The sequence below is a fragment of the Danio rerio genome, chromosome 11, assembly GCF_052040795.2.
Source record: "Danio rerio strain M-AB ecotype USA chromosome 11, GRCz13ab, whole genome shotgun sequence".
In the NCBI taxonomy this organism is placed as follows: domain Eukaryota; kingdom Metazoa; phylum Chordata; class Actinopteri; order Cypriniformes; family Danionidae; genus Danio; species Danio rerio.
In genome coordinates this window covers 46062443-46077914 of record NC_141031.1, presented here as the reverse complement: position 1 = coordinate 46077914, position 15472 = coordinate 46062443, and the positions used below count along the sequence as shown (strand labels likewise).

Sequence of the window (15472 nt, the reverse complement as noted above, 5' to 3'; positions counted from 1 at the left end):
AGGAAGGTTGTATAACTCTTATTTTTATTAACGATCTTACTTACTCTCAGATTTCACTCCCTGGAGCATCTGACATCATGTCACACATAGGACATGCATTAGGGCTTTCCCTACCGTAACACACCTTAGGGTTGGGCCGATGCCATCGTCCATCACAATGCTAAATGCATACATTTTCCTTCTATATTTTAGTTCTTAAGTTCAAAGAAAAACCCAATAAATGTATATTTTGGAAAAAAAAAAATGAATAACCCTGCTTCTCCACAGGTGGAGTCAGTTCCGTGATCTGGTGGACCAGAAGAAAGAGTCTCTGAACTCCGCTTTGGGAGTCCAGAACTACCATCTTGACTGCAACGAGACCAAATCCTGGATCCGCGAGAAAACAAAAGTCATCGAGTCCACGCAGGAGCTGGGGAATGACCTGACTGGAGTGATGGCTCTACAGCGCAAACTCACCGGCATGGAGCGGGATCTGGCCGCCATCGAAGCCAAACTAGGAGACCTCCGCGGAGAAGCAGATCGATTAGCTGGAGAACACCCCGACCAGGCCAAAGCCATCACGGGACGGCTAGCTGAAATCACCGCGGTTTGGGAGGAGATGAAGGAAACCCTCCGAACCCGTGAGGAGTCTCTTGGGGAAGCCAGCAAACTCCAGCAGTTCCTCCGAGAGCTGGACGATTTCCAGTCTTGGCTATCCCGCACACAGACGGCCATCGCTTCTGAAGACATGCCCAACACATTAGCTGAAGCCGAGAAGCTGCTAGCCCAACACGAAGGCATCAAGAATGAGATCAACAACTATGAAGAAGACTACCAGAAGATGCGGGACATGGGAGAGATGGTGACGCAGGATCAGACGGACGCGCAGTACATGTTCCTAAGGCAGAGGCTCCAGGCGCTGGACACCGGCTGGAATGAGCTTCACAAGATGTGGGAGAACCGACAGAACCTGCTGTCTCAGTCTCACGCCTACCAGATCTTCCTCAGAGACACCAAACAAGCAGAGGCCTTCCTCAACAACCAGGTATTGTAGATAGAGAAAACTGAACATCTACGGATGAGTGTAATTTACATAGCAACACCCTAGTGACCAACAAGAGTGTGCTTTTGACTGAATCGCAACAATCTAGGATCCCTCTCATCCATCCATCCATTAATATGCAGCATCCATCTCTCCATCCATATATATATATATATATATCCAGCATCCATCCACCATATATAAATATCCAGCATCCATCCATCCTTCCAACATACATATATCCAACATCCATCTATCCATCCATATATATATATATATCCAGCATCCATCCACCATATATAAATATCCAGCATCCATCCATCCTTCCAACATACATATATCCAACATCCATCTATCCATCCATATACATATATATATATATATATATATATATATATATATATATATATATATATATATATATATATATATCCAGCATCCATCCACCATATATAAATATCCAGCATCCATCCATCCTTCCAACATACATATATCCAACATCCATCTATCCATCCATATATATATATATATCCAGCATCCATCCACCATATATAAATATCCAGCATCCATCCATCCTTCCAACATACATATATCCAACATCCATCTATCCATCCATTTGATCTTCGAACATACATATATTCAGCATCCATCCATCCATTTATCTATCCATATGTCCTGCATCTACCCATCCATATATCCAGTGTCCATCCATTCATCCATATATGCAGCATCCATCCATCAATATTCAGAATCCATCCATCCATTTGTCTATCCATCCATCCATATATATACCCAGCATTCATCCATATATCCAGCATCCATCCATCCATCTTTACAAATATATATCTAGCATCAGTCTATCTGTCCATGCATCCAGCATCCATCTATCCATCCATCCATATATCCTACATTCACCCATTTATATATCCAGTTTCCATCCATCTGTCCGTGTATCCAGCATCCATCCATCAATATTCAGAATCCATCTTTCCATCCATCCATACTTCCAACATCCATATATCCTGCATCCATATATATATATATATATATATATATATATATATATATATATATATATATATATATATATATATATATATATATATATATATATATATATACACACAGCATCCATCCATCCATCCATATATATTCAGCATCTATCTATCTATCTATCTATCTATCTATCTATCTATCTATCTATCTATCTATCTATCTATCTATCTATCTATCTATCTATCTATCTATCTATCTATCTATCTATCTATCTATCTATCTATCTATCTATCTATCTATCTATCTATCTATCTATCCATCTTTATAATATATATTCAGCGCCCCTCTATTCGTCCATATGCCCATCCATCCATCATCCATAAATATTAAGCATCCATCCAAACATCTTTTTAGATATAGATATATATATATATATATATATATATATATATATATATATATATATATATATATATATACAATGTCCTTCTATCCGTACATATGTCCATCCATCCATCTTGAAAAAATACATATATCTAGCATCAATCTGTCCATATATACAGCATCCATCTCTCCATTCATCCATCCATATATCATGCATTTACCCATCCATATATCCAGTGTCCATCATCCATCCATCCATCCATTCATATATCCTGCATCAACCCATTTATGTATCCAGTTTCCATCCATCCATATATCCAGCATCCATCTATCAATATTCAGAATCCATCTATTCCTCCATCCACCCTTCCAACTTCCATATGTCCTGCACCCATCCATGTATATATCCAGCATCCATGCATCCATCTTAAAAAATATATATCTAACATCAATCTACCTGTCCATGTATTCAGCATCCATCTGTTCATCCATATATTCAGCATCCATCCATCTTTATAAATATATATCTAGCATCAATCTTTGTCCATATATCCAGCATCCATCTATCCATTTATCCATCCATCCATCCATATATATTCAGCATCCATCCATCCTTCTTTATAAATATATATTCAAAATCTATATATATCCATTCATCCATCTATTCATCTTTCTTTACAAATATATATCTAGCATCAATCTATATGTCCATATATCCAGCATCCATCTATCCATTCATCCATCCATCCCTCCATTCAAATATATCCAGCATCCATCTATCCATTCATCCATCCATTCATATATATTCAGCATCCATTCATCCATCCATCCCATCCATTCATTCAAATATTTTCAGCATCCATCCATCCATCCATCCATATATATTCAGCATCCATCTATCCATCTTTATAATATAGATTCAACGTCCCTCTATTCGTCCATATGCCCATCCATCCATCCATCCATCCATCCATCCATCCATCTATCCGTCCATCTTTATAAATATATATCCAGCATCCATCCATCCATCCATATATATTCAGCATCCATCTATCAATCTTTATAATATATATTCAACGTCCCTCTATTCATCCATATGCCCATCCATCCATCCATCCATCCATCTATCCGTCCATCTTTATAAATATATATCCAGCATCCATCCATCCATCCATATATATTCAGCATCCATCTATCCATCTTTATAATATATATTCAACGTCCCTCTATTCATCCATATGCCCATCCATCCATCCATCCATCCATCCATCCATCCATCCATCCATCCATCCATCCATCCATCCATCCATCTATCCGTCCATCTTTATAAATATATATCCAGCATCCATCCATCCATCCATATATATTCAGCATCCATCTATCAATCTTTATAATATATATTCAACGTCCCTCTATTCATCCATATGCCCATCCATACATCCATCCATCCATCCATCCATCTATCCGTCCATCTTTATAAATATATATCCAGCATCCATCCATCCATCCATCCATCCATCCATCAATCTATCTTTATAAATATATATCTAGCATCAATCTATATGTCCATATATCCAACATTCATCTCTCCATTCATCCATCCATTCATATATATTCAGCATCCATTCATCCATCTTTATAAATATATATCCAGCATCCATCCATTCATTCATTTATATTCAGCATCCATCCATATCCATCCATCCATCCCTGCATTAAAGCATAAAGCTTACTTGTATAGCAATATTATATCACTCTACCAACCATCACACTTTCCCTTGCCTTTCCACCACCCAAACAACTTGGTTAGTTAATTTAATATTTTATTGCTATATCAGCGTCCAGGGCTTCATCACAAAAACAATTTGCAGTAATACAGAAGTTAAAAAAAAAATACAACTCCAAACGTTTACCACATTTTTCTAAACAAGCATCAAGGTTTTCCTAACTGCTCGTCTGTCTGCAGGAGTATGTTCTGGCCCACACCGAGATGCCCACCACTCTTGAAGGAGCCGAAGCTGCCATTAAGAAGCAGGAGGACTTTATGACCACTATGGACGCCAATGAAGACAAGATCAACGGTGTGGTGGAGGCCGGCAGGAGGCTGGCCAGTGATGGAAACATTAACGCTGACCGCATACAAGAGCGAGCAGCCTCCATTGATGACCGGTAACAAGACACCACTGTTGGGTGCCATTACTTCCCAACTATCTAGTTACTGTAATTAAATTGCTTTTCCGCTGAAGTTTTTAGGTAATTTAATTACAGTTACTTTTAATGCACTTAAATCCTGATTTAATGTCTTAATCCTGTACACAAATTCAACAGCTCTATACAAATCAATTCAGAGAAGTTGACTATATTGTCTTTGCATTGAGATTTATGTAGATTAGTATTAAGTCAAGTTATTAAATTACTAATTCAGTAACTAGATTACTTTTTAGATGAAGTAATTAGAAAAGTATTTTAGATACAGTTATATTGATGTAATTTGGGGTGTCACAGTGGCGCAGTGGGTAGAACGATCACCTCACAGCAAGAAGGTTGCTGGTTTGAGCCTCAACTGGCTTAGTTGGCATTTCTGTGTGGAGTATGTATGTCCTCACCATGTCCGTGTGGGTTCCTCCGGGTACTCCAGTTTCCCACACAAGTCCACAAGTGTGTATGGACGTTTCCTATTGATGGGTTGCAGCTGGAGGGCATCCACTGCGTAAAACATATGCTGGATAAGTTGGCGGTTCATTCTGCTGTGGCGACCCCAGAATAATAAAGGGACTAAGTTGAAAAGAAAATGAATGATGCAATTGTAATTAATGGCTTTTTTAAAGTAACTTTCCCAGAACTCCAAAACACATGCAGTAAAATGTGCTGAAGTTAACAGGAATAATAGATCCTAATAGACCGCCTTTAACCTGCAGGCATAAGAAGAACCGGGAGGCGGCCGTGGAGCTGCTCATGAGGCTGAAGGACAACAGAGACCTGCAGAAGTTCCTGCAGGACTGCCAGGAGGTGAGAGGATCATTAAATATAATTCAATATTATTTTATGTTAGTATTAGAATTTTTTAAAGATCTTCTTTATTATTAGAGACGAAAAATTATATTCATTATAATGAAATATTGTTAAAAAAAATCCTAAAAAAATATATAAAATAAATAATTTTAAAAATTATAAAAAATATTAAATTTAAATGTTACAATCATCTTTTTATTTTAGTTTTTATTTATTTATTTATTTATTTATTTATTTAATTTAAGTTTTCATTTCATTTTAATTTAATTGTAATTTGATTGTAATTTAGTTTGTAACTTTATGAACCTGTATTGATTATGGCAGATAATAATATATATATTCACGTTAATTAAATAACAATGTAGAATAATTAATTATGAAATGAAAAAATATCAAGTTTAAATGTAACAGTCACTTTTTAAATGAAATTTTCATTTTGTTAAATTATTTTTATTTAATTATTTAAATTATTTTTTTTATTACATTTTAATTTGAACTGTACATTTTATTCAATTTTATTTTTTAAATAAATGTTTTAATTTATAATTTATATATAATCTTTTAAGGCGACATTTAATAAATTAGACCTAAACGCTAACCATATTTCGCTTAGTCTGTCAGTCTTTGTTTTGCATTGGATGTGTTTTAATTGTGTGTGGGTGTCAAATAATTGTTGGCCAAAAAAATTCTTTCAGCCTTCCTTTCAAAAGTGTTATAAGGCCAGTGTTGTGCATGCATGTGTTGAAATATAAAACCAAAGAAATGCATGTTAATTGTCTTGTTATGCATGCTCTGTATAGCTGTCGCTGTGGATCAACGAGAAGATGTTGACAGCACAGGACATGTCCTACGATGAAGCTCGAAACCTGCACAGCAAATGGCTCAAACACCAAGCGTTCATGGCTGAACTGCAGTCCAACAAAGAATGGCTGGACAAAATTGAGAAGGTTGGTTATTAATGCATTTCATTAAATACCGCTTACATTGTGATATTAACGTATTTTGGTGCATTTGCCTCACAAAATAAATCCATCTCAATGTCTCTTTCGTATTAATACAAATTCAACCTGATTTAATGAAAATTAAATAGTGAGGTGTATTGGTAGCGCATTTCAGTGCATTCAGTTTTTTTTCTTTAGGATTTTTTATGTGCAAAGTGCCGTGTGGCTTGGCATTAAGTCAATAAAATATGCTTTGTAAGACTAATAATAGAGAAAATGTAAATGTTTTTGTGAGATATCAGTCTTTATGTCAGTTTTAATGGAAAAATATTTTTATTAAACGGTCTTAAATGGAAAGTTTCTATTAAAACTATTTTTTTCTGAAGAAATAATAAAATAATTGTAAGCTAATAATGAATGTAAAAAATCGAAATGAAGAGCAACTTGCTAAACTCATTGGCAGAGGATTTGTCTTATTTTAAGTATAATTTTGCATCTCAGGGAATCTAAAGCTGTTTAGAAACTTTTGCTGGAAAACATGACAGAAAAGCTGAATAAAACGATATTCATCAAATGAGATGAAAGAATCTCGGCTATCAGCTTTAATAATAATGATAATAATAATAATAATAATAATAATAATGACAAGAATCATTCATTCATTTTCTTGTCAGCTTAATTCATTTATTAATCCGGGGTCGCCACAGCGGAATGAACCGCCAACTTATCCAGCAAGTTTTAATGCAGTGGATGCCCTTCCAGCCGTAACCCATCTCTGGGAAACATTCACACACACATTCACTCACACACTACGGACAATTTAGCCTACCCAATTCACCTGTACCGCATGACTGTGGACTGTGGGGGAAACCGAAGCACCCGGAGGAAACCCACGCGAACGCAGGGAGAACATGCAAACTCCACACAGAAACGCCAATGAGCCGAGGCTCGACCCAGCGACCTTCTTGCTGTGAGGCGACAGCACTGCCTACTGCGCCACTGCTTCGCCCTAATGATAATAATAATATTAATAAATTAAATATTAAAAGTGGATGCAATTGGACTCAATTTCATTGTTTCTCTAGTATAGAGTATAGCTCTGCCACGCTACTGAGAAATGTAGTGATTGCAGAATAGCAGCACTTCAATAAAGAGCCTTGCAGAAGGAATTGTGCGTATCAAAAACAGGCAAAGCAACAGATTAAAATTATTCAACACATCCCAAATTTTTAAGGAAATTTTTTAGATGTAACCCAATTGGTAATCTTTAACATTTTCATAAGTAACTAATTTAATTACAAATTTTCTCTCAGTAACTGTAACAAATTATTTTATAATTAAATTATGTAACGCCGTTACATGTAACTAGTTACTCCCCAACACTGCTCACTGATAACCAGGAAACTGATTTTTACTGTAGCATTTTACAGATGAAATTGCAGACATTTTCTTTTCCTAATTTTGTGTGCAGGAAGGGAAGCAGCTGGTCTCTGAGAAGCCGGAGACAGAAGCAGTGGTGAAGGAGAAGCTGGCGGCGCTGCAGAAGATGTGGACTGAACTGGAAACCACCACTCAGACTAAAGCCCAGTGTCTGTTTGATGCTAATAAAGCCGAGCTGTTCACGCAGAGCTGCGCCGAACTGGACAAGTGGCTCGTGGGTCTCGAGGGTCAGATCCAGTCTGATGATTACGGCAAAGATCTGACCAGCGTCAACATCCTGCTCAAGAAACAACAGGTTTGAGGACAGCACAGTCGCTTTGTCTTATTTTCTATTATAATTATACAAGAACTCTTATATTAAATGATAAATCAATCTGAGATGAAAAATAATAAGATTTGTCCAAAAAAAAAATGCGTCAAAAGGGTTTATGCTTAGGGATGCACTGATGCCGTATTTTTTGGAACCGATCCCATCTCAAAACTAAAATTCTGAGTATCGGTTGATACAGATCCAATCCCGATACTGTGCCATTTTTTTATATTATAATTATTTTTCTAAGCGTAATACTGTTTCTATAGCTCTGGTGCTAAACTCAATAATATATCTTCTTTAGTAAAAATAACACACCTTTAGGCCTATTATACACAGAGGACGCGTTAGACTTTGCCATTGTCCGTCATTTTGAAGGAGAGGTTTGTAAAAATTCAGTCATAACTCATTATTGACCGTCAATTAATTTGCATATTTTCTAATCGCTTTTTTTCATTCTTATTTTAATAATGAACTTGCACGACAAGCATAAAGGCTAAATTATTCATTTATTTATTTGACAAATGAACAATACCTCATATCTGCCTTACCTCATATCTTCCTCCTGCGTCGACCTGAGCTGGGTGCTTGCCTGTGCGTAATCAAACGCATTAAGAGAGACTAATGCAGAGGCAGTTGTCATTGAAATTCTGTGTCTTTGCCTCGGAAAGTCGACTTCTCCTGACAGTTTTAAATTTGTTCTGGAGGCTGAAGCCACGTTCTGCTGCCCGAACTCTACCGACAGATTCGGGCCTGATATGGTTACCAGGAATCGGGCCAGTGCTTTACAGCAGCATCACAAACGCATGTGCGGGAGCGAGCTGCAGGCCATACTCGTCCTGGAAAACACTCGCCGATGCCAAGTTGGAGCTGGGGGCGCCAAAGGGCAGCCGAGCTCGGGCCGATTACTACCTGCTATCTGGGTAGCGCCACTTCAGCCAGCGTTTTGTAGTTAGGAAGTATTTCTCCTTAGGAAGTGATCAGAAGTTTGCTGGATTTTCTGAATGTGGGTGTGTTTCCCGGTCTTGCAAGCACTCGTTTCACCGAGAAAAATACTGCAGCACGTGCTCTTCCAGCACCAGGGGCGCGGCCGGCTTCACCCCTCTGCGTTCGGTACAGTGTTGCCAGATTGGAAATGTCAAAGTATCGTACCAGAACCTCAAAATTATCGTATTTGGAGGAAAATTATCGTACACGAGTCAAACTGAGAGTATACAGCTATTATCTAGACACATAGCGTTTTGAAACAACGTGCAAAATACGTAAAAAAAAAAACTAGGTACCTTAGTGGGAAGGTTCAAACTCCACCTCTGAGTTGCTGTCATTGAATGTTGCATGTTGCCAGATGTTGAGGGATTTATTTTCTGGGGTGTGCATGCTTTGTTTTAATGAGACTAACTTTGTAAAAAAACATGTTCACAAGACGCATTTGAATGGGAAAAACGAGAACATCAAGGGAAAACTCCCGTCCTTCTCACCTTCCTTTACAGCACGAATTGTTTTAACATTATTGCTTAAAAGATCGACCTCAAACTGAAAACTACTGACTTAACCGCGGGCACGCACAGCAGGAGCGTTAACTCGTGAGAGAGAGCCATTCTCCATGTTGATTGGCTGAGAAGAGGCAATGTAAGATGAGATAGAAAACGTGCCTAACTCCACCTACTCCTCACAGACAGTACAAGAAAAGATGCAGCTAGATCAATAAGTAAAGAAGCCCGAAGACTACAATGAAGTTACTTTTAAATGCCATAAAATTCTGAAATTATTGTACATTATAGGATTTTTCTCATTATTGATCGTACAGAGGTCGAAATTATCGTACTAATACGATAATTATCATACGTCTGGCAACACTGGTTCGGTAGTGCATGGTGCTCACAACGCACTCCAATCCACCTGACCTCCTTGCTGTCGCTTGGTTGGCCGGTAACAACAGCTGTCGGCAAATGAGGATTTTTGTCTGTTTGTTCTTCATCGTCCACTGCATCACTTCCTCTTTTTTCACCTTTATTATTAATATCACAACTATTTGGCCGTTTAAAGAAACTTCTCGCACTCAGCTGCTGTGAGATTAATGCAACTGTACACAGCGGTGACAAAGAGGAGACAAAACAAGGGCAATCGCCATCAGCTGGACAGGAGTGGGAATTACAGTCAGCTACAAACTACAATAGATCCCCCTCAGCATAATCCGTCAAAATGACGAATCACCTTCAGATTTTTCCGTCACTGCTGAAAAAATCCGTCAATGATGGAAAATATTCAGTTAACGCGACCTCTGACTATACATAACACACCACATAACCTGACTAAACATGATGCCTGCTGTAAACTAGGCTACATTTGAGCATTGGTTACGATCTGTTGTGGTCCAGCTTATGTTTCCTTCTTTAATATTAAGATTTTTCTTTAAAATCTGTAATAGGCTACCACTATTGACACTAATTGTTGATAAAATAACTAGCATTTTAGCAAAGCCTGATATTTTCCTGCAGGTTTGACTGTCTGAGGCCAGCTTTTCTTAATATGCCCTCGCCATATCTTGCTGCAAGTGAGACGGAGAAAGTTCAAAACAAAGACTGCTTACAGCTTCAGCGCCTAAACACAAGCTGCTCTGTTAAATAAGCAGGGCTTTACATTAACACCCGCCAATCCACCAAATGCGTGTAGATTTCGGCGGTGGCTTGTAAGACAGACACTCCCACTAGCCACTTTGGCTGGTTGAAAATAATTTTCCCAGATAATAATTCTTCAAAGCAGGGTTTGACAATTAGGATGGTCCAATATGCATGCACAGGGGATATGCATGAATATCGAATGAGAGGATTATCACTCCACTAACAGCTGAGGTGATGCGCGCAACTGTTTATAACGCAAACTGATGCAATCGGTTCTCTTTCAAATAGACTGAACAAAAAGGGAGAAACATGCACCCACAGTCTTACTGCTTTCAAGAGTCCCAGAGTGGACTTACACACTAGGTACAGTTGCCTTGAACTGGGCAAAAGCACGCTTGTCCCCCCTCCCGTCTCCCCTGACGGCCCGTGCTCACACCACAAACGGGCCTCGGCACGCTTACGTCATCACTGCTGCGCTGTTCAGTGAGAAGCGCTCGCTCACTCTGCAGCACAGTGGAGATTTCTCTAGTCATATTGTGCCAGTGGTTTGTTATGCAGTGACATGCAGTCAAATATTTCGCCAAACAGTCCTTAGGAATGCGGTGACACGCAGTCAGATATTTCGCCGAACAGATCCGCCACTTTTGGCGCTCATAAACAATCATAAAGCCCTCGTGCTGCAGGATTGAGGAGGTCTGCTGAAGGTGCAGCTCTCGTGCAGTGAGGGGTTTGCGTCTTTAATAAACTACGGCAGTTTGCGTTCACTGAACAGTAAGAATGATTATAAATCCATATGAAACAGCCCCTTAAAAGTCACGTCTCGCTTTCAGTTTCGGGCTGTGGCATGTTTTGCACTCACACACAAGCGTACCGCGCCAAAGCCCAAGTGAACCGCGCTCAGGCACACCTCTTCCAACCGGGCCAGGGCCGGCCAAGTGAACCGTGCTTGAGCCCGATTCAGCGCATTCAGCGGGAAACGGGCCTGGGCACGGTACTGATGGCATAGTGTGAGTAGGCCCTTATTGTAAGCAGCGCCAGTTGCTTTCGGTTTAACCATTCTTTGAACAGAATATTAATGGGTCTGTCATTAACCATGCGTGTGTGATCATCCTTTCATTACCACACAGTGTTTTTTTACCTGCTTTTTTTTTTGCATTAATATGGTTTAATTATCATTTTTTACAATAACATTGCTTTAATGGGAGAATAACTCCCCATTTATGTGTAGTTAACTGGTGATCTGGGACCATTAGCCAGGATATATGACTGTGCATATGTTTTGTTAAATAAAAAGTATAGTATTCAGCTATATTTTGCTTGTTTTTACACGTTTAAAATTTGTGGCTAAGAAATAATGAACTGTTTATGTATGGTGTGGTCAGAGATAAATTGGGTAAATCAGTGGGCTTTGAAAATTATGAAAACTTATTGTAATATATGAAAGCCTGACCCATTTGCTCATGATTATCGAGCAAGCTCACACACGACACACAAACAGTGAAATCAATGAGGAGGCATGTAGAGATAACACAAACTCTAAACCAAGTAATTTTAGCATGTCAAAGTCAAATTTATGTGTATAAAATATCTTTTCCCAACAATAAAATTGTGGCTAGTGAAAATGGCGAGTGGCTAGTAATGTGGGAAAACTACTAGCCACAGTAGCTGGTGATCAAAAAAGTTGTTAAGCCCTGTAAATAAGATATTGATATTACTAAAATGACAGTGAAGTATCCACAGTTTCACAGTAGCCTGTGTTAGGCTAGATAATTTTATGTTAAAGACAATCTATAGCCCATAGCACATGTCAGTTTCAATTTGATTAATTTTATTAATTAACTTTACACATGAGAAAGCGGAATCGCTCGCGCTTTAGACAGTTGTAAACAACTACGAGGCACAGAGTGGATTCTGCTCCTCTTCTTGGCTTTGTGGCTTTTCATCAAGATGACGACAAGGTTTGGTTGAGCTCGGGTTGACCGTGGCTTGTTATTATATGTATATATTATTACTGTGTAATGTCTCGGCTGTGTATTTAATAATGTCTCTTTCTTTGTTTGCATTTTTACATTTTTACAATGTATTTATATGGTGAAGGATGAGTTTAACTCTTTCCCTGTGTTTCGCTTTCCTCCAGATGTTGGAGAATCAGGTGGAGGTGCGTCAGAGGGAGGTGGAGGAGCTGCAGTCTCAGGCTCATGTGCTCCGGCAGGAGGGAAAAGACACGGATGAAGTCGACGGACGCAGGAAAGTGGTGGAGCAGAAGTTCCAGGAGCTGCTGGACCCGCTGTTGAAGAGGAAAAACTTCCTCATGGCCTCACGTGAGATCCACCAGTTTAACCGCGACGTGGAGGACGAGATTGTGAGTTCCGCTTTGAAATACGTGTTTATGTGTATTATTATAGTTTAGCATTTTTAAATGAGTTTTTATTTCAGTAATATTTTTAATTTGTTGTTCATTGGAGTTTAGTTTTAGTTTGTTTTATTAATGGTTTTGTTGGTTGTAGTTTCGTTTATTTTCTCAACAAAAGTTAGATTTTGGGCTCAATTGTTATCTGTAAAAGTGCATCTACAGGCACTTCTATTTCAGTTAAAGAAAATATATTTTGACCAATAGTTTTGGTCTTAGTTTTTGTTTACTAAAGTAGTCTTGGTCTCCAGCACAATTTTAACTGTAGTTTCTCTGCAGCTCTGGGTTGAAGAGAGGATGCCTCTTGCTACGTCAACAGATCATGGCAACAATTTACAGACTGTTCAGCTATTAATCAAGAAAAACCAGGTAATGCATTTTGGGCCTCCTCTTAACCCCTTCCCCCCATTCATATAACGATGCAGTTCAGGATCTTTTTTTCTTTTGGTAACTTAATAACTTACTCGATATATTCTCCATCACTCTGAAAATAAAGTTGCTTAACACCTGATGTATGCACTATATAGTGGGTAAGGAGTGGTTTTAAAAAATCCTCATTAGCATATTTAAATTTCAGCTCCTTATCACTTGTAAACACATACAATAACCATAACAATGGTGATTCATATAATGGTTCAGTTCAGCATGATTCTTTTGATTCAGGACTCAGTAACTCAACTTAATATGTTCTTCATCACTCTGAAAGTGAAGTTGGCTAACACCTAATATAGTGTACTATATAGTGAGTAGGGAGTGGTTTTGAACAGCTTATGATTGGTCGAGAAAAAATCTCCATTAACATATTTATTTCAGCTCCTCGTCACTTACGCCCCATTCACACGGGGCTTGAGCGTCAATGCTTGACAGATGGAGTGTCTGAAGTTGGCCAATGAAATTAGTCAGCAATTGGCCACTGTCTGAGCTGGTGTATTTGCATACAGCGATCTCTGATTGGCTGACGCTTCCGTTGCCGCTCAAAAAGTTGAAAATGTCCCTACTTCTGGAGCAAGCAACGCCACTGAAGGGGCGCGGACGGATCCACAATGCGTCAAAGTGAATGGGAAGCATTGAAGCTGACACCCTGTGTGAATGGGGCGTTATAAACACAGCAATAAAAACAGTAACAATGGCGATTCACTCTGAAAATGAAGTTTCTAAACACCTGATATAGTGCACTATATAGTGAATTGAATTGAATTGAATTTTATTTGACAGATTTTAGACAAACTGTACAAAAAGCATTCCATACACTTTGTTAAAAAAACTGTCGAGGATAAAAACACAATAAAGCCCTCGGCTTATTTCCATTGTGGTCCTCTGTTAAATAAAAACAATGTATGGCTTCAAAATACTAATGAAGAAATAAAACAAACAGTCGCCACAGCGGTACGAACAGTCAAACCATCCAGCACATGTTCCACACAGCCAATGGCCTTCCAGCCGCAAACCTATTCACACTCAAGTAACATATAATTTAAAAGATCCTCGTCCACCATGCAAACTAATTATCCTCATCAAACAACCATCTTTTGATAGCTTTTTTGAACAACCTTAAATCTTTTATTTCCTTGATTGATTTTGGTAGTTTGTTCCACATGATTGCACTTGTATATAAAAACATTTTTCCCTACTAAACCTCTAAATTTAAATAAACAAATATTAAAATTCCAACTCATAGCACTGTATGAATGCTGTTGCTTCACCATTTGAAAATAATTCATCAAATAGCTAGGAACCACATTATTAAACATTTTACGTACCATTCCCAGTTTTAAAAAACACACTCTATTACTAACAGGTAACATACCTAATTTATTAAAGGACTCTTTGTGCAAATGTGCTCTAGGATGCATTTTTTAAATTATTCGTACTAATTTATTTTGTGCCTTTTGCAATTTCTCCTTCAAATTTTGTGAGCAGCTACTGTACCAAAATGATGTAGCATAATCAAAATGGGGTTGAATTAAAGCTTCTGCCAACAATGGTAAAGAATGAACATCCAAAAGATCAGATTGCCTTGCTAAAAACCTAATTTTTCCACAAATCTTCGTAAAAACTTTTTTTGCCATAGCATCTCCTGATAATTTATTATCTATTAAACAACCCAAATAGTTTATTACATTTTTTGACTGAATTTTCCAATCATTAATCTTAACTACAAAATTATCATCTTTTTTTAATTTCACTCTTGAAGCGAATAAAATAGCCTCTGTTTTACCCATGTGTAAAGAAAGTTTGTTGTCTAAAAACCAGTTGTAAACACTTTTTAACTGTGAACTCATAATTTCTTCCAGGGCCCTTTTGTCATGATGAGATACTAAAATTGCGGCATCATCA

General features: G+C 38.1%; 1 protein-coding gene across 1 annotated transcript in view; it reads left to right on the top strand.

Moving 5' to 3' along the window:
* Positions 1-15472, top strand: part of sptbn1 (spectrin, beta, non-erythrocytic 1) — a 96191-nt gene that overhangs the window by 54276 nt on the left and 26443 nt on the right. Inside the window, 7 exon segments of the mRNA NM_001365192.2 lie at positions 268-1024; positions 4368-4570; positions 5320-5410; positions 6214-6360; positions 7826-8089; positions 12863-13087; positions 13415-13504. Of these exon segments, the coding sequence (NP_001352121.2) occupies positions 268-1024; positions 4368-4570; positions 5320-5410; positions 6214-6360; positions 7826-8089; positions 12863-13087; positions 13415-13504 (1777 nt within the window).